The sequence below is a fragment of the Phragmites australis genome, chromosome 21, assembly GCF_958298935.1.
Source record: "Phragmites australis chromosome 21, lpPhrAust1.1, whole genome shotgun sequence".
NCBI lineage: Eukaryota > Viridiplantae > Streptophyta > Magnoliopsida > Poales > Poaceae > Phragmites > Phragmites australis.
Genome location: NC_084941.1, coordinates 9,331,921 through 9,356,359, shown reverse-complemented (window position 1 = coordinate 9,356,359; position 24,439 = coordinate 9,331,921). Strand labels below are relative to the sequence as shown.

At 47.1% G+C, this 24,439-nt stretch overlaps 1 protein-coding gene across 1 annotated transcript; it reads right to left on the bottom strand.

Moving 5' to 3' along the window:
* Window positions 1–18,108: 18,108 nt before the first annotated feature.
* LOC133902981 (uncharacterized) lies at window positions 18,109–21,311 on the bottom strand. The gene is made up of 8 exons (XM_062344312.1): window positions 21,248–21,311; window positions 20,863–21,066; window positions 19,685–19,736; window positions 19,540–19,595; window positions 19,370–19,456; window positions 18,685–18,882; window positions 18,534–18,590; window positions 18,109–18,448 (listed from the first exon to the last, which is right to left on the bottom strand). The coding sequence occupies exons 2-8, from the start codon at window positions 21,046–21,048 to the stop codon at window positions 18,305–18,307; spliced, it is 780 nt and encodes a 259-aa protein (XP_062200296.1). The 5' UTR covers window positions 21,049–21,066; window positions 21,248–21,311; the 3' UTR covers window positions 18,109–18,304.
* Window positions 21,312–24,439: the final 3,128 nt, after the last annotated feature.

The following is a 24,439-nucleotide window of genomic DNA, read 5'->3' as shown; positions in this document are numbered from 1 at the left end:
TCCAGTCGCAGGGATCCCGAGAGACCCCTTTTTGGAGATTCGGCCGGGGGGATGATCCTGAACAAGTTCGTCGGGGAAATAAATGGGAATGAATGCAACGACCGGTGGTGGTGGTGTCTAGTGCAAGAAGAAGTAAATGCACCAGAATTTAGACAGGTTCCGGCCGCACGGGGGCGTAATACCCTACTCCTGTTTGGATGCTATAACTGTTCTGAGTAAGTGCCTCAAGGATGTTGCTGTTTACAAGGATATTGGTCTATCTAAGAACTTGGGACTCCTTCTTCTTTGGCTGGAACTGAGCTCAGCCTCCCTCACAGTATGTCTCTCGCGCTGTGTTCTTCGCTTGGTCTCTGTTTTCCCTTGTCCCCTTACTCTTTTTCTCCTCCCTCTTTTCCTGTGTTGCAGGCTGCTCTAAGTACACCCGGCCGCGACATGTCCCGAACGGAAGGAGGGGGCTCGAGTTCCGAGGCGCTACAAATGGAAGAGGCGTCATCATTTCCTTTGGGTGAAGCGACCGGGGGTGGAAAATGCGTTGCACGCCCAGTCATCTGTCACCATAAATGCCCTGGCAACGGGCGCCGTGGAGAGGGCCTACTGGGCAGCCGCAGTGCAACGCGGTGTGCCCGCCCTGTCTTGTTCTCCTGCCACAGCAGCGCGGCAGACGGAACGCCTTGGTCCCTACGCCGTTAATTCAAGACGAGGCGGATGGCACGGGACGAGACTCGTGCAATTAATAACCCCACGCCTCTCTACCAAAACATTGCAGGAACTGACGCTGAGCGCGGCGGGAGCAGTTGGAGGCGACAGGCCACGCACGCTCATTAAATGCGGCCTCGGGCCTTTGACTAGTTGACACTTCAGCGATGGGCCCCGCGGGGGCCTTTTTGGGTCGTTGGGCACTGAGTGCTCGAGGGTACTGTACACCTCCCGGAGCACTCTCTCCCGAGCTCTCCTTCTAGTCCTCGGGGAACCGAGTGCTCATGGGTATTGCTCACCTCCCCGAGCACTCTCTCCCAAGCCCTCGGATACGGATCCTCGGGGAACCGAGTGCTCGGGGGCCACCGCGCGCAGCCCTGAGTACTCTCTCCCGGAACTTAGCTTTCCTGGTCGTCGGGGGACTAGGGTGCTCAGGGGAGATCACACACCTCCCCGAGTACTTTCTTCCCGGTACTTGGGCTCCATCGATCATCGGGGAATAGGGGTGCTCGGGAGCCTCGGACTGTGGCCCCGAGCTCCTTCTCCCGGGACTTGATCTTTTCTCATCTTGCAAGGGGAGACCCCGCGGGATGGCGCCACGTAGCGGATGGCTGGCCCGGCCTCGGGATTCGGTTACCCCCGGTTCCTGATACGCCTACAATACCGTATGTATATCAATGAGCAATCCTTATGTCAAATTTCATTTTTCTGGATCCCGTATGTTTAATCTGTTTGGTGAGATGCTCGAATGTGCGAGAAAAATTCGCTCTCTCATTTTCCCCGTTGATAAAAGAATCCCGATCGGTATGCGCGCGGGCAGTTGCTGCTGACTTACGTCTGATGTGGTAGGCTGTGGCGTTCGGTGTTGTGACAGTCTCCCGGGCACTACCGAGCCCCTGGGGTTCTCGGGTAATCCTATCGCTCGAGCCGCTCGAGTAGTCTGGAGCCTAGGCCCCAGGGGCGGGCTGTCGGTGCTCGGTCTGGTCTGTCATACTTGGGTGCCACCGAACCATAGGACCTCTGGGTTATGCCTCTGCCTGCTCTTGTCCACCGGTCTGGGCATTCGAGAGGTCTCGGGTCAAAAACAAGAGCAGTCTATTATGAGTACTGCACTAACAGAGCGCACCAAGCAAAGAATTTCTCTATTTTTCTCAAGTCGCAGATCGACAATCAAAAGCAAGAGCAGCTCGACCGCGAATGCCTCAGTGCCCAGGTCGCTGCTCGGCCCTAAGGGGCCTCGGGTGGCAACCGCTGACACCGCACGATCTGTGGGAGACTCGCCTGGCGGTTGCGTCGATCGAGAAAAACGTCCCGCCGAGTGTGCCGTGGGAGTAGTCGTTTGAATTCCCTGAGGTATAAAAGGAGGAGGGGAGCGAACCGCCCCCCTCTTTACGCCATCTTGCAATCCAGCCCTTGCTTTCTTCACGCTCTTGAGCCCTTAGACTCTCCCTAGGTGATCAGGGCACATACCCTTCTCCACCGTCCAGACCATCTCCCGCCCCGACGAGATGCCGAGAGCAGGAGGAAGCCGCCGCGACAGGACTCCCGATGGTGTGCTGCCGGAGTCTCGCCTGTCGAATGAAGAGGCGGCGGGGAAGATCCGGAAATTGTTTGTCCACGAGGACCAGTAGGGGACCCTGGTGGTGACACCGGCGAGCTTCCCGCCAGCGACGACCCGCCCGAGGCGCATCGTCCTGTTCACCTCTTTTGTGGCGGCCAGGCTGGTGCCGCCGTTCTCCACGTTTTTTCTTCAAATCCTCGACACCTACGGGATTCAGCTGGTACACCTGAGCCCCAATTCGGTCGTCATCCTAGCGGTCTTCGCCCACTTCTGCGAGATGTTCGTGGGAGTGCCGCCATCGGTGACACTCTTTCGGCATTTCTTCGCGCTGCGATCTGCCGGGAAGAAGAGGGGTTTCTCCACCTCGGACATCGCGGGGTGCTGCAGCTTCCGGCTGCGGGACGGCCTGGGGGAGCGATACATCCCCCAGGTGTTGCGGAGCAAGTGGGAGGAGTGGCGGTGCGATTAGTTCTACGTCGATGTCGACCCCCACGACCGTCTCACCCTGCCGGAGGTGGTGGCGAAACCCCAGAAGGTGACCTGGGAAGTGCCGCCGCTGACGGACGCACGGCTGGAGCCGGTCTTGGAGCGCATCGGGTTCCTTCTTGACGCCGGGCTCACCTCGGTGATGGTGGTGGCAGACTTCCTGCGCCGCCGCCTAGCGCCCCTGAGGGAGCGGGCCCGGCCTTGCTAGCTCTACACCGGCCCCGAGGACTGGGACCTGGGCACGGCGGAGTTGAAGGGCATGCTCCGGGTGATGACCGGGGTGGATGAGATGAGCCGGGCGAAGCTCCCGTGGAAAGAAATGGTGCTTTGCACCAATCCTGAGCGGGTGGCGATTCAGACGAAGCTGCCGGAGTTCGACGCCCAGGGGTTAGTCGACCGGCCGCGGCGCCGGAGTCCCTAGGCCACGGAGATCCCCGGGTTGGATGAGGCGGCTGGCGAGGAGGCCGCAAGCGGTCCGGTGCGGACTGGTGGTAGGGGCGCCGCGAGCGGCAAGCCGCAGGCCAGCAGCGGGGCTGCTGCGGGCAGCATCCGCCGCGCCGGAGGAGGAGACACCGCCGGCAGCGGGACGACGACGGCGCCGGAGGACAGGGGGAAGCGCCCCCGGCTTTTTATTCCTGTGCTGGAGTCCCCGCCGTCGTCGTTGCCAGGCGAGGTTGGAAGCCGGGACGGCTAGGGGTCCAGCGCGGCATCTGCGGTTCTGGAACCGCACTTCGGTCTGCTTGGGCCCGATCCGGCGCCCGGAGACCAGGCGGCGGCCCCGCAGGACCCCCGGCGAAAGAGGAGGAGGGAGGACTCCGGGCGAACGCCGTCGAGCCTGCGGCGCCCGGGCCACCAGTCTGCGCCGGATCGCTTGCAGCCTCCTCGCCGGCCGCCTCGTCCGCCCCTGGGGTCTCGATGGTCCCGGGACTCTGGCGCCCCGGCCGGTCGACCAACCCCTGGGCGTCGAACTCCGTCGAACTACGGCAGCTTCGCCTGAATCGCCACCCTGTCAGGATTGGCGCAGAGCGCCATCTCTTTCCACAGGAGCTCCACCCGGCTCAGGTCATCCACCCCAGTCACCACCCGGAGCATGCCCCTCAACTCCGGCATGCCCAAGTCCCAATCCTCGCCGATCTGGGTCCGGGTGATGTCCTCGGGGCCGGTGTAAAGCCAGCAAGGCGGGCCTGCTCCCGCAGGGGCGCCAGGCGACGGCGCTGGAAGTCCGCCACCACCATCATCGAAGTGAGCCCGGCATCATGCAGGAACCCGATGCGCTCCAGGACCGGCTCCAGCCGCGTGTCCATCGGGGGTGGCACCTCCCAGGTCGCCTTCTAGGGTTTCGCCGCCACCTCCGGCAGGGTCAGACGGTCGTGGGGGTCGACATCGATGTAGAACCAGTCGCGCCGCCATTCCTCCCACTTGCTTCGCAGCACCTGGGGAATATATCGCTCCCCCAGGCCGTCCCGCAGCCGGAAGCTGCAGCAGCCAGCGACGTCCGCGGTGGAGAAGCCCCTCTTCTTCCCGGCCGACCGCAGCGCGAAGAAGTGCCGGAAGAGCATCACCGACGGTGGCACCCCCATGAACATCTCGCAGAGGTGGGCGAAGACCACCAGGATGACGACGGAGTTGGGGCTGAGATGCACAAACTGGATCCCGTAGGTGTTGAGGATCTGGAGGAAGAACGTTGAGAACGGCGGCACCAGCCCGGCCGCCACGAAGGAGGTGAAGAGGACGATGCGCCCTGGGTGGTTTGTCACCGGCGGGAAGCTCGCCGGCGTCACCACCAAGGCCCCCTGCTGGCCTTCGGGGATCAACAACTTCCGAATCTTCCCCGCCACCTCCTCGTTCGACAGGCGGGACTCCGGCAGCACGCCGTCGGGAGTCCTGTCGCGGCGGCTTCCTCCTGTTCTTGGCATTTCGTCGGGGCGGGGGATGATTTGGACGGTGGAGAAGGGAAGGTGCTCTGATCTCCTAAGGAGAGTCTAGGGCTCAGGAGTGCAAGGAGAGCAGGGACTGGATCACGAGATGGCATAAAGAGGAGGGCGGTTCGCTCCCCTCCTCCTTTTATACCCCAAGGAAATTCAAACGTCGCCCGCCACAGCGCACTCAGCAGGACGGTTTCCTCGATCAACGCAACCACCAGGCGAGTCTCCCACGGGTCGTGCGGTGTCAGAGGTTGCCAGGCGTATTTTCCTCGATTGGCGCGGCTGCCGCGCATGCCACCTGCTCTGTCAGCATGCGCCGCCCGTCCCGTTGTCACATGCCTCGGGAGTCGTTTGGACGCGCGTCCGTTCGGCTTCCCGTTGGGCCGTACCAAAGGCCCGGACCGGAGGGACCACCATCTGAAAGCTCGCCACGTGGCGTCAATACCGGCTTCGGCCTCGTTGGCGACGAAGGGCCCATGCGCAATCTCTGGGCCATTGCCTGCCAATGGGCCCGGGGGCTACTAGCGGTGTATCAGGAACCGGGGGTCCCCGAATCCCGAGGCCAGGCCAGCCATCCGCCACATGGCGCCATCCCGCGGAGTCTCTCCCGCGAGGTGAGAAAGAGCGAGTCCCGGGAGAAGGCGCTCGGGGCCACAGTCGGTGGCCCCCGAGTACCCCAGTTCCCCGATGATCCACAGAATCCAAGTGCCGGGAAGAAAGTGCTCGAGGAGGTGTACGGTGACCCCCAAGCACCCTAGTCCCCCGACGACCAGAAGAGCTAAGTACCGGGAGAAACGTGCCCGGGGCCGCCTATCGTAGCCCCTGGGCACCAAAGTATCCCGAGGGCCCACCAAAGGAAGTTCCGGGAGAGAGTGCTCGGGGCTGCGTGCAGCAGCCCCCGAGCACTCGGTTCCCCGAGGATCCGTACAAGTGTGCCCTGGAGAGAGTGCTTGGGGGAGGTAAACAGTACCCCCGAGCACTCGGTTCCCCGAGGACAAGGAAGGGTATTCTCGGGAGAGAGTGCTCGGGGAGGTAAACAGTACCCCCGAGCACTCGGTACCCCGACGACCCAGAAAGTCCCCTGGTGGAGGCCCCCGAGGACCCACCGATGAGGTGTCAACCAGTCAAAGGCTCGAGGCCGTATTTAAAGAGCTTGCGTGGCCTGTCACCTCCAACTGCTCCCGCCGCGCTCAGCGTCAGTTCCTGCCACGTTCTGGCAGAGAGGCGTGGGGTTATTAATTGCACGGGTCCCGTCCCGTACCATCCGACCCGTCTCAGGATAACGTCGTAAGGACCAAGGCGTTCCGTCTGCCGCGCTGCTGTGGCAGGGGGACAAGATAGGGCGGGCACGCCGGGTCGCTCTGCGGCTGCCCGGTGGGCCCTCTCCACGGCGCCCGTTGCCCTGGCATTTATGGTGACGGATGACCGAGCGTGTGCCGTATTTTCCACCCCCGGTCACTTCGCCCAGAGGAAATGATGACGCCCTTTCCATTTATGGTGTCTCGGAACTCGTGCCCCCTCCTGTTCGGGGCATGTTGCTGCCAGCGGGTATTAGAGCAGCCGGCGGCACAGAAGAGAAGAAGGCTGAGAAAAAAACCAAGGGCAACGAGGTGAAGCCGAATGCATCTGGAATAGATCCTTAAGCTCAGAAGAATACAGCGCAGGAGAAACACGGCTGAGAAGTGAGCAGCACTAGACAGGTCGAAGAGCAAAGAGCCCCAGGCTCTTAGATAGATCAAGATTCTTGTAACCAGCAACATCCTTGAGGGACTTACTCAGGGCATTTATAGTATCCATACAGGAGTAGGGTGTTACGCCCCCGTGCGACCCGAACCTGTCTAAATTTCAGTGCATTTACTTCTTCTTGCACTAGGTCATCTTCACCACCACCCGTCGTTGCATTCATTCCCATTTATTTCTCCGACGAACATACTCAGGATCATCCCTCCGGCCGAATCTCTAAAAAGGGGTCTCTCGGGATCCCTGCGACTGGAGTTAATCCTCCGACATATACATATATACATAAGTATAACTCTATATGATTATATGTGCTTAGGTGTCGAGATTAAAATTCTAATCTACAACACTAAATCATAGTTATCTAAGTAATAATTCTTAATTACCTAGTGTTACTTAATTGCTACTCTAATTAAGCTATAAACTATTGCTATTGCAAAAGCATGCATATAATTAATTAACTAGGTTAAACTATTCTTTAAAACTAATCAATTAATTATTAAAAATGTACTCAATTAATTAAATACCAATATTAAATTATTCTATCATATTCTAATGATTGTATTTATTTTTTTAAACATAAATTGATTAACTTATAACATTAATTAAACCATAATTAATATACAACCTATAGCATAAAATAACAATCTATTTCGATACATGAAATAACAGAAAACCTTTAGTTATTTAAAAACCTATTCTTTACCTAACATAAGGATTAAACCTACACCTGAGTTACGTGAACAAATGCAACTATACTATGATTATAACCTATACATGATTATGAATTATCTAACTCAACTTTATATACTAAAAGATGAAACTAATTCTAATTAAATGCTACGACACGAAATAAATGCCGGATGAGAAAATTAAACAAACTCTAAAAATTACAAGAACTGGTCGAAAGATAAATTATAATTTAGAGGAATATCGGTGAAAGAATCACTGAAATCGGAGTTAAAACGGAGGAGATATGGACATCAGGAGATTTGCTGGAAGGATAAATCCTGGAAATTGAAAAATGGCACTATGTCGCGGATTTGGTCTACGGAATTTGTGGATCGGAGGAGATTTGTGAGGGGTCCATGGTGCACCAGATGCCTGGGCCGGTGAGGTGACTGTGCTACGGACACGGTCCATGCTTATGGACCGCGGGGAGTTCACGATGGTCGGTCCATGGTAGTTCGGCTGGTGGACACGGGCTGGCCTGTCATGTGGGCCCCACCTATCGATGTGAGAGGGGGCTAAAGGGATAAGGTCGACCGGATCTCGTGCGGGCGTGCGGTTCATAGAGCTAAGGAGAGAGGGGGCCGGAGTGAAGGGAGCGACCGGATGGAGAAGATGACGGTGCCGAGAGAGAGAGGGGTGCTGGGGAGGTGAATACCGGAGGGGAGGGAGCTGGCCGGAGGGAAGATGGTGCTGGTTGGACAACGAGCTCAACGTCTCCATGGCGGCGACGGCTTTGCACATGCGCACGCGAGGAAGAGATGGCGCCGGAGGGGAGAGAAGGAGCCGACGGAGAGGGATGCAGAGCGCGGTGCAGTGGGGCTGGGTAACTGGGCTAGCTGGGTGGCGCGATACGACGCACGCAGGAGCAGTGCGTGTGGCGGTATCGTGGCGCGGGTGGCTACATGGGAGGGCAGAGCGCGGTGGCGACGGCGCACGGCGGCAGCTCGTGCGATGACTCATGCACGACAGCGGCCGGGACGACACGCACGCGGGCGACAGCGTGTAGGACACGGGCGTGACGCAGGAAGAGGCAAAGGGCATGGCGGCGGTCCTGCTCGGTGGCTGGAAGATGGGTCGCAGGTTGGGCAGAGCTCGATCCAGTGGCGTTAGGGGCGGCCGACATGGAAGGAGCAGCAGATGGAGAGGGTCACCGTGGTGGATGGCACACAGATGATGAGACTGGGCCACAACTGGCAACGGGTGGAGGCAACGCACGATGACGAGGGCCAGCGGCGCGAGGGCGGCTGTGCGTATGGCGACGACACACACGGCAATGGTGCCGACAGGCACGGTGACAGCGGAGCTCCTAGGCAGTAGGATGGTGCAGAGGAGTGTGACTGTGCGCATGGCTGCATGCACGATAGCGGCAGGGGAACGTGTGGTGGCTGCTGGTGTGCTTGCAGGGGCGCTAAGAGGAGCCGAGGGCGACGTGGTGCAGCTGCTATGCTTGTATGCATGTGTATGTGCTGTGTTTGAGCTGTTGCATGTGTGTGTTGCATGCTTGTGTGTACGTATGGTGGTGAAGAAAGAGGGAGGAGAAGGAGAAATTCGTTTTGTCGCTTGGTGTAAAGATCATACGAGAGGGAGGCACATGGGGCGGTGGTGGCAGTGGACTTGCGGCAGTGTGGGTGAGAGAGTGAGGAGCAGAGAGAACAGAGAGAGGGCTTAGAGAGATGAGAGAACAGAGAGAGATCTTTAGGGTGGTGGGGGGGGGGGGGGGGAGAGTAAACTAGATGGCAATTTGAAATGTATATAACTGAGTTTGAAATTGAATGAATGTATTTGAATTGCAAATGGAATGTGTGATAATTCGAATAAAGGTATTCGAAATTGAACTGGATTGCACGATGATTCAAATTTGAAACTGGTTTTCAAATTAAATAACTTGAATTGGAATTGATTGAGTGGCGATTCATATAGGATTTGAATTGATTTAGAATAAGGATTTGAATTAGAGATTGAATGACTTTGGAACGAGAATTTGAATTGAATTAAAATTACAAAATGATTAAATTGGAAGTATTCGAATATAACTCGAATGATTTGAATTGCATTCGGATACGAACTTGACGATGATTTGAATGAGACTTGCTTTGAGATATTTGGGATTAATTCAAATAGAAGTATTTGAATTTAAGATTTGAATTTGAGATTGATTCAAAAAGAATATTTGAGTTGGATTGAAAGTTCGATTTTCACGGATTGATTTGGCTTAGGAAATTACTGAAAGGAATTAAAATAGATTCAAATTTGAGAGATAGTCAAATTCGAATCGCCACACAAGAACCATATAAGCAATAAACCAAAATGCATATGCTCAATTTATTGCAACGATTAATTTAGAAATTAATTTAGTGATCTTTGCAATACTTAGCCAAAATAATATATTTGAATATACACATACGAGTATATATACATCAAATATATATTTCTTTGATTTTATACTAGTTTAATAATTAGAAAAAGTTTTAATTTGGAGTGAATTTTGTTATTTTTCTAAAATGCTAAAATTCAGGGTGTTACATCTCTCATCTCAGTGGAGAAAGGAATTCTACATGCCAGATGGACCGACGCATACTGAGGAGGCTTCATAGGAGAATTCAGAGAGCTGCAACAGCTAGTTAACTGCTAGTGACAACTGTAACACCCGATTTTGAAGGAAAAAAATCAAGTAGAACACATGTATGCCAGGATCAAATTTTCATACATGCATTACATCATCAGTGTATCATCACAGTATCATTATTACAATAATGACATAACTTATTACAAAAGGATCCGAGGATCTATAAGAAAAACACAGCGGAAAAGAAAACTCCAGCATTAGAGGGGCTTCCATATTCCACAGGCGTCAACCGAGGGCACACTAGCATAGAAAAGGAGCTCCGGGTCGAAGTCGTCTTCATTGAAGGATGCTATTTCATTGACGGCTTCTGCACAGTAGAAGGATACAAGAAAGGGGAGCAACGGGTGTGAGTACATAATGTACTCCACAAGTGTAGAGAAATCATGCTTTGAGGCTTAAGTCAAGAAAAGATTAGACACTGGTTAACGACACTAAGCAACTATGACCTATAACTCTAACAACATGCATCCTATTTACTAAGTGTGAGGAGACAACTAAAACAAGAAGAACAACTTATCGGATTACATCTGACTACCAAAACTCACCAGGTAATTCTATTACTCGACTACCCGACCATCCATACATAAAACCCTAATCCCAACTAATCAAGAAGAAGTTCAAACCCGCTCTTGACCGTGAGCACTGCTGATCGATCAGTTTGATATTCTGCAGAGTTTGCACAACTTTCCCCATGAGTCATGATTCCCGTGTTGCTTCACACTGCTATGGTGTGGAGTCTGGGTCTCACCACAAGGCTTTTACAAAGCTTCCACCGACTTGTAGACACCCACTAAGGTTTCACCGCTAACAGTGATTTCATCACTGCAGAAGCCCCCTCTTGTGCCACTCAACCATTCACTGGTGCCCACAGAATCGGAGAGGTGGCTAATTAATTGGTCATGCCGTACCCATATAAGCGTCGTGGTTGTGCAGTTTAACTTGGTTACAGGCTTCAAGAACCGATCCTTAGGAACCCTCACAGGAACAACCACAAACCAACTGTGCATTCCCCGCACATGCATTCCCGCACCATCATCACACAACCATCCTTTTAGGATCCTTATACCATATTTCTACAAAAATTACCAGGCTCGGTTCTTGTTGCATAAACGTTAGTCAAGTTTAACATTTACTCCAACCATGACAGCAACTAGCATATCTACCCTTCGTATCCCATGACTCAATCAACAGTGACAAGGATAATCATACAGAATCTAGTAAACCCTAACATGGTATTCCAATTTAGACAAACATATAATGAAGGATAAATAACTACATATAAATCCTAAAATAGGAGCAATATGTTCAAGTACACTTGCCTTCAGCTAAGGGTTGCTCAAAGCCTTCAAAAGCTTGATCTTGCAGGATCACGAACTGCTCACCTCCTAATCAACACACTGAAAAAGTATACAAGAAAACTACTAAGAACAGTATACCAAACAATACTAAAACTAGGTAAAAACCCTATAAAAAGATTCTACACGTCGTTATGAGAATTTGAGCGCGAAAATCACCCAAATCGGAGCTACGAGCAAAAAGTTAAAAACTTTTGAAGTTCTAAGGTTTTTTCTATAAAATCAACCTAATTCCAGAGAATTTCTAGATTTCTTTTATACCGAAAATCTTGTTTATTGAGCATGCTGATGACATAAAACAAAATTGGAATATTTTTTTATTGAAAAATCACGTGGACCAAGTCTATGGGCTGTGAATAGAAGGGAAAGCCCTCGGTCTATGGGTCCACTGTGGACCAGAGGTGCCGGAGGGGCTACGCACGGCGGTGGGTGGCCGAAGAGCGGCCGGAATGGTGCTCCAGCCGTCGGGCTTCGCCAACGAGCGGCATAAAATGGGGAGGAGCGCGCGGCAAATTTACCCCAAGCAAAATCGAGGCCAGAGCGAGATCGCGGCCGGGTGAGGGAGAAGGTGGCTGCGGCGGTCGGTGCGGCGGTGGGAGAGGTGCTCTAGCGGTCGAACAACAACGATGAGCCACGGATTCAGCTCCGGGGGAAGCTGTTGTGCCGAAGAGGGGGTCAAACCGGGCGGAGACGGCAAACCTGCGAAGAAAGGCGATGATGGTGCAATCTCACCAGAGAAGGGGAAAAAGACGGCGACGACGGTGCTACAGACAAAGAGAGGTGGCGAGAGAGAGTGGATTTGGTGTGGAACCTCGTCATGAAGGTGTATAGAGGCTTAAATAGGCGTGAGGGAGAGCGGAGCGGCCGGGCGACGGAGAGAAACGACCAGCGGCGATGATAGCCATAAAAGGCCAGCAGTTTCTGCTTTGATTGAGCACTAGAGAGGGATTAAGGAGGGGAAAACCGATGGGGGCACCTTGATAGGGTTTAATGCTTTGAATCCGGCTGTTTTGGGGAGGGAAGAGAGCGCAGGGAGGCACGTGAATGCGTGGTGGCGGCGGAGGGGATCGAGCCAGCGGGAGGTGGAAGAAGAGTCGAGGTTCACGGCTCGGCTGTGGCGAGGCTCGGCATGGGCCCGTGCTACAGTGAGAGGGAGGCTGGCTTGGGCGAGCCGGCTTGGCTCGAGAGAGAAAGGAGGGGGAGGGAGAAAGATGATGGGCTTCGGTCCGGTGAGAGTGGGAGGGGGAAGGCGGTCCGGGCCAGGCCGAAAGGAGAGGAGGAGGGGGGGGGGAGATAGATGTTTGGGCCAAATTGAGAGAGAAAAAAGGCCCGGAAAGCTTTAGGAATTAGGAAATTATTTTTTCATTTTAATTTTGAACTATTTTCAAAAGAGATTTTAACGAGCGCCTTCTAACGAATTTTTGCAAACATCTTCCCACACATAAAGCCTATTGCAACCACTGCGGTATGAATGCATCAAATACAAATATAACCTATGACAAATTAAATTTAGAAATTATTTTCCTTCTAAATTGAATTAAATCTACAACTCCTATTCAATTCTAGCAAAAATTTAAACTATTGTAAAAATTGAAAATTTAGTGTGTTACAACAGCTGCCAACGGCAAGCTGTACACACTGGATGGTCCGGTGTATAGAAGTGGTGCATGCTGAAACATCCATCATTCATGAAAAATGTGATCGTTGGGGTATTGGTTAGTTCACGAGTTTGAGGTTATAAATACCCCCACTTGATCATTTGAGTGTGCTAAAGTCCAAAGAAGCTTATATACACTTGAGAAGACATCCAAGCCACCGAAGTGCTAAAAGTGATCATCCAAGGTAATTAAGCATAAGATTATAAAGTGATTAGTGCTAATAGGCTTAGAGAGAGTTGTTGCTAGGTATTGCTGCTTAGAGAGGGGATAAAGGAGTGATCCTATCTTGTACAAAGTGGTACGCTGGCATCTTGGAGTTTTGGTGACTCACTGGCACCGTGAGCCTTGGTGGCTCACACTTATTGACCCTCCGATTTGGTATGGAGCGGCGACAAGACACTTACACAGGAATGCAAAAATCCTTACCTTAATGGCTCAAGCTCCGAAGTGAAGACGGTAGAAAATGACCGGAATAAATGCTTGTGGTGAAGCATTGCCTTGGTGGCTCAATCTACTTGAGGCCTAGGTGGCTCAAGGGTTATGACCCGGTGCCATCTAGGAGCTATAAGCTCGGTGGCTGTTCCAACATAAACTAGGGATGACGTTTATACAATTGATACTATAAGATAAAAATCTCCTGTGTCGAGTTTGCTCTCTCTACCATTTTACGTTTCCACATTTAAACACTTGCAATCTAACTTTGCGTGTTTACCTTCCTAAGTAGTTTGCTAGGATTGGCTATAGGTTGCAAACCTTTTTAAATGGTAGAGTAGACACACTAGATAAACCTAGAGTATATTTATATAGAAATTGATATAGGTTTAGGTGTCCTAATTCACCCCCTTCTTAGGATGTATCCGATCTCTACCGGAGACAAAAAAAGAAACTTAAAGCCCCCAGATGCTACCAGGAAGGGACCCTAGAATATCCAAACCCCATGTCATGAAAAGCCATGACAATAGGATCGTATGTAGAGCTTGAGCGGATTGATGAATGTGTCTACTATAGGGGGTCGCACAAGGGTCTCCTATAGAAGGAGGAGCCTCTGTGCCGTTGCGGATCTGTAGCACTGAGCACCCTGCTGATGGTCAGGAGACGTCAGATCCCTCGTTCCATTCAGATTTTGGATCTGGGGAGGCATGGCTAGCGAAAGTTGATCGTTGTTTGGAATTGGAGCAACGGGGATCTGCATGTTTGTATGATCGTCATCATGATTACCCAGACCGTCATCCCCATCTCCAATGGTAAAAACTTCTCGAGGGTAATATGCACTAGAGAGGGAGTCTAGATCAATCATGAATTTGTCATCGGATTGCTCCGAGTAGGTATCTCGACAATCCATGTTGTCATAAACTGCAAGGGAGGATCCCGACTTGTGCTCAAGAAACAAGTCAACTCATTTACCCTGGGATATGGAAAACCACTTAGCACCGATGTTGAGCTTCAAAATCCATATGATCTTGAGGAAGCCATGAGTTTGGCACATGCATATTAACAATGCCTTTGCGACGAGTCTAAAACCCTTCTTAAGGCGGTTCTCGCCCAACGGTAGTAGCCACAATAGCAGCAACAACCACACTAACAGCAGCAACAACAATTGCAGCAACATCAAGTCTACAGTTATCTCCAATAATTTATCATGAAGGTCAGCAAGGTTATCAATCCTCTCAACTTCCTGTAGTTCCTTCTTCTACCTCCGTTTTTGGACATCGCATGCGCCACCTAACTACACATGAGATGGCTGATCGCCACGTAAATGGGTTATGCTTTAATTGTCCTGAGCCATTTTCTAAAGATCACCTACGTCAATGTTCAACAAAGTGAATTTATTTTCTAGAATTAGAAGAAGATATGGCTGCATACTAATATAATGGCTGATTTTTAGGCACAAGAAATTCAGCTCGAGGAAGAGCTATTTTATGGCAAGGAGGGAAATGATATGGGCAAAAAAAGTAATTAGAGAAGAAAAGAATTAGTTTCCTTTTTAGGTTTCAAAATAATTAGTTTTTTTTAGGTTTTGGAATAATTAGATTTCAGGATTGATAAGTTGGTATTTTAGGATTTGATTTGTTTAGAAATAGAATCAGACAGAATATAGAGTTGGATTCGGTTTAAGTAGTTAGTTGGATTAGGATTAGAACTCGATTGGCTATATATAGTTGGCAATAGCTATGTATTATGATTAAGCAAGAAATAAATAAAGTAAAGATCAGATATCACAAGACGGATTTAGTTATGTCGGTTATGTGTTTGTCAATACTATCCCATTTTATCGTGAGCACGTACTCCAAGAAAGATATTGACGTTTAAAGTTTAAATAATTTGATTGTACATAACCTAAAATAAAACCTTTTTCATTTTTTACTGAAGTGAATAACTTTAGTCCCATATTTTCCCGAGAAGTCTGCAAGAGTGTACTAGATATATTTCCTATGGTCTGCCTTATTATTCTATCCTTTTGAATCTTTATGCTCAGTCAAAAATATTTCACTATAAACGAATTTAAAGGTGATGCTATCCTTCAGGCGACTTAAATCGGCGTTTTCTTCAGTCAATGAACATCAGCAGTTGATATGCGATTGGGCAGCGCTCAGCCCGTCTTCTTCCTCCCAATTCCCTGTTCTGTTCCTGTTGTTCCCCCACCCCGCTGGCTTCCTCAGTCCCTGTCGTTGGATCCACGCTCGCCGCGCTAACCCGACTCTCCTGCTGTCCGTGGTGCCGGCGCCATCGCCTCACCGCACTGCCACATTGTCGTCCACCGCCAGTCCAACTGCCACCGTCGGCCTCCCTCTAACATGGATGGACCTCTAAAACCCCAAACCCCCAAAGCTAACCCCCTTTCATGTTGACACACTGATTTCTTCTGCAAGGATTAAAGCATCGGCTTAAAGATGGAAATATCATTCACGATATGACTGCAGCCAGCGTTTCCTTGCTAGCCTTAGTCAGTCGAGTAGTTCCTGGCCGGAGAGCAAAGGATACCTACCATACCACTGGATTGGAGCCTGGATCAGTTAATCCCCTCAGTTGGATTGGAGCTAGCATTCTTAAGGGATGCGGTACCTCAAGTTCTCTAGCTAGTTAATATTTGCTAGTACAAATTGCCCTTTCTTGCTAAAAAATGCCTTTTTCAAAAGAAGTTATGAAGCAAGTCCCAAAAGTAGTTTATCCTTGTATGTGGCGGCCAGCACAAAGGAATCACCTGGCTTGCCTATGTTTGTTTTCACTATTACTGCTTGAATTCCAACATACATACATGTGGCTTGAGTGATGGACGATAACAACACACATCTTGTGAGCAATATTCGGCGTACTAAGTTAGAATAAAACCATCGTTTCATTTGCTCTATCATATGTTCTGAGATATGCTCATGGTACTTATAGGTGTTGTTGCATGATCAAGAGTGCAGTGCTAAAACTAGTATGCTCATGTGACTATGTGAGGTTGTTCAGTACTTTGAGTAGTGCTTAGATTGTTTCAGGCTCAGATGTTAGTGAGCTAGTTGCACATGTACTGTTGTCAGGATAGCTCCCGGATGTCAGAGTTTTCTCAGTGGTATGGTGTGATGTGTGCATATTTTTGTTGTTTAGTATTCAGACAGACGAGGCAGAGTTGCCTTGTCTTCGCACTGTCGATCATTCAGAATTTCTGATTCGTGGTGGTACTTCCCCTGCTTCATGGTGGTACTTCAGTCTACAGTCTACCACACTCGAGAAGAAGACTGAAAAACATCTAAGCAAAATGTGAGCAAAGCAGTAGCGTAAACACAAACATTTGAAGCATAAAGGGCTGATATGTTGGGAGCTGTATGGACTTTGCTGATACTTTCACACTGCACACATTGACCTCAACCGCAAAAATAATTCAGCGCGCAGAGAACATTTCAGAGTTCAAACCTATTTTTCATTTTGTCCAAGGAGAGCTGTTGGGGACAATACTGTAGATGTTTATAACAAAATGAAACACAAAAGGATTGCAACCCTTCCAGAATCCATGAAAGGGAGAAAAAGGAAAAAAAAAAGGAGAAATTACGAGTTCACTCTTTCACTTTTGTCCGTCTAGGCCTCCACTCTTAATGAATACAATAGGTAGATCTCATACCGGTTCATTTACAAGTTCACTCTTTCAAGTTAGGAACTGATAAAAGTTTTCATCATCTAGCCCTAAAGTTTAGAAGATTCATATCTTACAAAAAATTTGCTCCCAAGTTGACAGCCGACTCTGGATGTCTTTGAAAAGAGGCATTCTATTGTTCATACTTTCTGAAAGTGCCAGCCTGCCACTATGACAGATTCCATGAAGCATTTGATTTCCAGAGAGGTTTCAGGTATTTCAACTTTTCATGAACAGAACCTTGTACACACCAATTAATTCCCATACTTCTATAGAAAACAATATTGAAAGAACAATTGGGACAGAATAACCTATAGTTTTCTTCTCTGTTGTCGACAAAGTGAACAGTGCTTGTCCAGCGACTGGTATTTTTTCTAGGCAGCAAGCTTCCTGTTTGCAGCCAGTCTTAGAGCATAGTTACAAGAATTTAATACGAGTACATAATAAATGACACCAAAGTCCATAGCAATAGCATCAATAGTTCAAATGACAAGATAGGCCCACATGACTGCTGTTGGCTGAGTTGGTTGTCCGTGATGAGCCCATGTCTCACCTTACCAAACCCTAAAGTTAAATGTGATGAGTCCCCCAGACCCATCCATTGCGACGCCAACCCAATTTCTCGGCTACGCCGCAACGCTCTGCCATCGTCTCTACCGCCTGCTCTGATGGATATTCCTCCACCTGGTGCTCCCCTGCCACCACCGCTGGGCGCTCTCTTGTCACGGCCGCCTTTGGGCACTGCCATCGGGCACCCCCCCCCCTCTCTCTCTGCACGCTCCATCGGCTTCGCTGCGCTTGCCTTTGCGCATTGTGGCGTCACCATGCTCGGCAGCAGCAACAACACACATGCATATGCAGTTAACTGAATATGCAAGCCAAACAAGAAATTTTTACATATTTTTTAGATAATGAAAGTACAACTTCTAGTCTATGCCAGGATGCACATAACTATTTTTTTAAATAGTCACTCAAATTTGTGTCTAAGATAACTCGGATTTAGATGGTCTAAACGTACATCACACCCTCAATCAACTGAGCTAGTCTCAATTCCTAGAAAATAATATTACCACTGTCCAGAAGATGTAATGACGTATATAATCTGCAGGTTTTCACTCTAAAAGAATTTGGTATCACTGCAACTTGTAGATGACCCCGTTTCTATGCTATAAATATATCAGCTCCTAAGAAATGGAAAACTAGACAACGGAAGCAGAATTAGGAAAGCTCCATCCACTTCATTAATACTAGTATAAGAGTATTGACAAGCTAATTGCAGAGGGCCAGCCAGTCTTAGAATTAGGTAAGATAAAATTCATTGGATATCTACTACTATCTACACAGTGGTGTCATATACATATCGCTTGCTGTTCCCAAAAAAAGGACCTCTTTTAGATGCTGCTAACAGTATATGCTAGAACCTAACCAGTGATTGTGCATCCGTGCTGCTGTCGCTAAGTGTGTCTTCATCGCCTTGTCGATACTTATCAGCTAACTCCCTGATCCAATCGATCAATGGTTGTTCTAAATGCAGCTGCGTTGTTTTTTGTATTTTCCCCTGGATCGAGTTAAATAAATATAAGATAATTATGAAATCTGCAGTCAAATATGCATCTGTTTATCACACAATTAGAGAATAGCACCTTCTTATTAGATTTATATTTGACGTCGTAAGCTTTCAACAAATTTCTCCATTTATCCTGAACCATGAAATAGCAAAAGATCATGATATTTGCTAGTAACATCTAATAATGCATTTACTTCATTGTGGAATGTAACACTAATCTATCGTACCTTAAGATTTACTGCTGTTCGAACCGATGGTGAGAAATATGTTCTCTTCACCTCAGTCCATCGTCCAACGCCGTATTCTGATACACCGTTTACCAGTGACTCCACTTCTTTTTGTGTCCAGCGGCTATTGTTTTTCCTAGTTGTGTATCCCCTGCTGAAACTTGCTAAAGATAACCCTCCAAAACACACTAGGTTCTGCTGAAACAACCAAAGGTAGTTATTGAAATTTATCCATTGATGGATGATGGCTAAATAATCTTAACTCAAACATGGTACAATATAAACAATTAAATCCCATTTTTAGATAACCCTTTGAAAACAAAATAAATGGTTGGCAGCATTTATATCCACGGTATCTCCCTGATCATGAAGAACAGTAATTTCATTAAGTTTCCGAATCGATACACAGAAGCAAACTCTGTTCATTTTTTGCTTGTTTCTTCTTTTGGCAGTTTATAATTATAGGGATGCGCTTTTAAACGAGTAGTATATATCTCTTGCTCCTGCTGTAAATCTCTCTCTATCTCTATTTCTCTAGTTACATTCAGTTTCTGCACTCTGTCCGGCAGTGATCAGGTACGCTGTGAATATAAGTGCAGTGCACCAGGAGGTTCCCTGTGTGGACTCCAAACCAATCTTTCCTTCCTCTCCTAATTTTCACATTGACAATTACATTTGTGCTTACCCATGGAGATATCCTTTTCTTGCGAGTTTTTCTTGAGCGAGTTTTCCAACCACCCATATGCCATGAGGAATGACTTGCCTCATCCACCTGCTTATCAGGTTAAAAAGTTACTTGAATCTACCGGTTGGTTAAGTATCTCAACATTTACTCGAAAGATTCCAAAATCATACCTGATGATGGATATTTGTCTCCGGCAAAGGAGATGTATTGGAAACACCTGCAAGACCTATAAATGTGGTTCCAAGCCACCGATAAATGTTGTTTTCCGCATGTAATAAACTTTAGGAAATAGAGAATAATAATTAAACATTTTACCTTTTAACCATCCGTCCAGGTCAGCGTCATCAAGTTTTGGATGATCCTCCATCTGTCATGAAACATAAGAGATGCATGATTGGTAGGTCATAGACTTTTCTTATAAAGCACGGCTGCAGATAAATCAGAATGCGTGGTATATATAGTTGCAACACATACACACACGACTTACCCTGGCCGAATTACTTAGCTGCTGATGCTGCTGTTAAGCCGGTTCTTCTGTTAAGGCCCTCTGTTCTGTCTAGAGCTTGTCATATTGGCCATGTTTCAGTCATTTTTGTTTTATCGGAGTTAATCTCCTATTTTTTCTTTAAAAGAACAAAATTGCATTTATTTTTCTTGTTTGATTGAAGAGAATTGCTGCGCGCGAAAGAGAAATTGGGGGTCGGGGATGCCCTGTTTAGTTGGTGTCCATGAGAGTTAAGGTGGAAAAAGGATTAGAGTGTAAGTGTCCAATTTCCATAATTTTAAACCAAACAATTACCATCCCTTTGCATAGCTTAAAATTGTGGGATACTCCCAATTCTCTACCTGCCTATACTCTCGTGCCCGCTCACCAAACAAACCACTGAAATAAACCATACCCCTAAATTTTCATTTCCCTTCCGACGATTCCAAGCTCTAGAGAAGTACTTTCGTCATGACTTGTGTTAACAAATTTATGAACTGCAAATTAACAGCCTGAAATTTCCCACCTATTTTGCTAAACAAGATATTGGGATTCGAAATCAATTTCCCACGCTACTCGCATCCCAAACTCCCGTCCCCTTGCCAGCCGTTGCCGAATACGTCGAAGATGGAGACTGGAGAGCAAACTAGAGAGGAGGATGGCAATGCGCGGATGCCTTCGAGTTTCTCCAAAGCTAAGACGGGTTAGTCCCGCCGCGCCCACGCGGCTACCGGACCACGCCATGGCGCGCGCCGCGCCGTACCCTGGCCGCGCCCTGGCCACACCGCGCGCCCGCACAAAGCTCTGGTCTACGGTGGCTTCCCGCGTAAAATGGACCGTCCCAACCAGAGCGGACTGTGATGGCAGAAAGAAATCAAAAGCTAAACTTTTTCGCCGGGGAAGAATAGATGGTGGCATTCATCCGGTAGGAACATAAAAATCCAATTTTTATGCATCTAGACCACGCAGAGCACCGGGCAAATGAAATCGGGGTGGCGATCTTCGTTACCTGGAGTCGGGGGGCGGTGGTGCTCGCGAGGCCGAAACCGCCGAACAGCTGTTCGGCGAGAAGATCGCCGAGTCCCTGCTCCGGCAGCTCCATCGGCACCAAAGAAAGCTCCAGCTCCATTTGCTCCCAAGAAAGATCCGACAGATCCACCGGCAGCCAGGGGAACGGAAGCTCCAGCTCCTCCATGGCTCCCAAGGAAATGCACTGTTATAAACCATGGATAAGGCCAATTAGACTTGTCACAAGTAGAAACGCGGAGGGAAAACAGAGAGGGCAAGAAACAGAGGCGCCATGGATCCATCCTTTGCAGGCGCAACATCAGCCAACATTGACTTTTGCGGGTGATTCAGAGGAGAAGATGGGCGAGCGTGTGGGCGGGGCTCACCTTCTCGGAGGGGAGAGGGAGGCGTGGAGCAGAGAACGGAGACGAAGAGACGGGAGAAGGGTGTGGGATTGAAGTAGCATGCGAATTTAAAGATGGGGAGGTAAGACGGATTTGAGCTTGGATCACTACGGTGCTCAAAGGTGGGTTGAACTAAGAGCGACGTCCGGCAGTGTGAGACTCCGGACGTCATTTTTTATAAAAATATATTTAAAAGAGAATGATGTTTAGAGTGAGTAATACTAGAGGTTATTTTTTTTATAAATGTGGATTAAATAGAGGGTGATGTACATGAGGGAAGACACTGGACGCCATTTTTCTATAAGCTAGGTTTAGAGTTTTTAATAAATAAAAGACACATTTAAAAACTGCACATGTATGAGTTATACTTATGGTATGTATACTTATGTTTAGTAAAATATTATCTGCACATGATTATTTTATTTTATTTTTGGATTTTTAATCTAAACTTGTAACACTTATATGTGACCCATTTCAATATGCGACAAAAAGCATAAAAAACATTTCATAAAAAATATATCTGATCGTCTGCTCTTAAATGCAGTTATGTAAGTAACTTTGTAAAAAATTATAGGCAAATTAGAATGGATCCGTGAGTAATTTAATAAACAGGTTAAGCAATTCAGATCAGATGTACAATAAATTTTGCAACAAATTAGAACTATTAAAAGAAAATATAAAAAAATTAAAACAATTTGTGAAAATTTTGCTACAAGTAGATTTAAAAAAAGGAAATTGGTTCAAATTTACAAGTAATTTTGTATATTTTCAGAGCAAAATAAGTATGCATGTCATAAGAATAAAGCATACGTACTTTTTAGATTTTACCATAAATTAAGACTTATTAAGGATAGTAATTACTTGGAGGGATGTTCGAATTGGGTGAATATGATCCAACATTTATTACAAGATGTGATAGGATGGTCTAATTTTTGTGTTTGACTGTTTTACTAAGAGGATTTGATAGTATTTCCTCCATTTGTTTTCGTAATATGTGTACGTATTTCAAATTCAAACAACAAATCTCTGACCAACAACTAACCTCTCAATATTTATTTATTTTACAAAAATAGTAGCACTGGATTCATATTTGAAGGTACTTTATTATAAGTATATTTTTTGATAGAAAAATATATCATAAGAGAAAACAACTTTCAAAGTTTAGGTTTGTACATTATACTGACTATTAAGTCAAACATTTTGAAACAAGGAAGTACAAACAATGTTTAAAAGGCATGGCATAGGTGTTGAGAATTTGTTTCTGACAATGTATTTAAAAAATAACGAGATTATCTTCGTGGATCAGAAATCGAACATGAAATGAGACACATACGATGTATACAGGTTTGAGCTTATGGTTGAAGTAATACCCTACGTCATGTATGAATGATTATATATATGTATTCATTTGAGTACAAACAATATGGCTAATCTATTATAAGGAGTAAATCAGATCTAATCTAATCTAGGGCTAAAGTCATCGAGTTCCTACTGTGTCTAGGTATTGATACTTTTCTCGAGTAGCCAGAGAAAAAAGAACCTCCCTTGGAGGATCTGGGTCCCCGCCTTATATAAGGGTGATGTATCGTCTCATATCCATCCGTAGTTAATATGGAGTCATTCTTGTTGCACAAGTAGATAAATCTATTATGGATACTAGTTTTCTCGAGTTGGGTAAGCAATCGAGGCCTTATTAGTATATACCTTCTAGATTCCTAAGTATCAGATATCGTAGATTCAGTTCCGTAATATATATCCATAATTGTTAAGTATGAATACGGTATATCCTATCTATATATAGTATATTCTTTATGTGTATATACTCTATAGTTAGATATTCGATTATAGGTGGTTGTACTTTTGGTATATTAAAAAAAAGAGAAAATTTGGCAAATTAACCAAAAAGAAGGAGAAAATAGGAAAAATATAGACAACAAAGCCCTCATAGTGGGGAGGGTAAAGAGCATCTAACTAACTTGTGGGATAGAGTCATTAGAGTATTGGATTTTTTACAGAGTGGCTTACTCTTGAAAAGGACTGACCATAGGACTACACTTTGTTGCTAGTTTTTTATTAAGTGGTGGGTTAAATAAGTCAAGTTCTGACAAAGAGTAGGACAGAGCTAGTTCTTCCAAGAATGGATATGTATATCATACAGGCATGTGAGACCAACATTTTATTTACTCAACTATCACTATGTGAAAAATAGATAAAAACAATACTATATAAGTGACGAGTCATAATATGATCTATCATTTATGATAAAAGTGATGGGTATATTTGTGATTTATCGCTAATGACGACTCATCAATGATGAGTCATCCTAAGCGAGTAATTGGTAACGAGTGAAAATTTAATCCGTCACCAATAACGACTTATCAGTGACATGTCATCTTAGGCTAATCATTAGTGACAGGTAAAATTTTAACCCATCACAATAACAAACTCACTAGTGATGGATTTTCTAGATCAGTCATTGGTGACGGTTCAAGTTATGATCCATCACTAATAATTAAGATCTAGATGGAGTGGTGCGGAGGTACGTTTTGCCTCCACCTACCCCACCCACATGTCCCTCGCCCCGCTCCGCTCTGACTCGAGACCGGATGATTTTGTTTTTTGCCCCAACCAGTCCCGTGGAGCCCCAATTTTGACCGACCTGCCCCGCCCTGTCCTAATTAAAATCATTAAAAACTCTAGATCAAGTTTAATTATAAGGTAATAGCTACCACAATATACAAATCAATAAAAACCGCATCTAAGGTTCATAAGACCTAACATAACATGACAATACTTACATATATACATTAGTTTACTAAAAGTTTTATTACAAAAGAATAATAAAATTCTTAATAAACTAACTAAAAGTGCATATAACATATACTCTGGAGCGGGGCCGGCCGCCCCATCTTGCCCCGCCCCATCTTGCCCCAACCAAGGTGAGGCAGATGGAGACTCGGCGGGTCGAGTTGGAACTTAGATCTCTACTAATGATAATATTCATAAATAATTGGCTCAGTTTTGGTAGTAGGATAGTTGTGACCCGTCACTTATACACTATATAGTTCTATATAATATAACTTGACACAACACTAGCCTACTATCGTGCTGATGTTAGAATAACGTAAGAGCCACAAACTCCAAGTATTATTGAGTCAGAATATCCATATTTCA

What these genes read in the sequence shown, in the direction of transcription:
- LOC133902981 (XM_062344312.1), bottom strand. Translation starts at nt 21,048, where the DNA reads ATGGAGGAGCTGGAGCTTCCGTTCCCCTGGCTGCCGGTGGATCTGTCG. An exon ending in AGACAAATATCCATCATCAG is followed by an intron (nt 19,457 to 19,539) that starts GTATGATTTTGG and finishes CCTGATAAGCAG; the next exon opens with GTGGATGAGGCAAGTCATTC. An exon ending in GAACAGCAGTAAATCTTAAG is followed by an intron (nt 18,591 to 18,684) that starts GTACGATAGATT and finishes TTCATGGTTCAG; the next exon opens with GATAAATGGAGAAATTTGTT.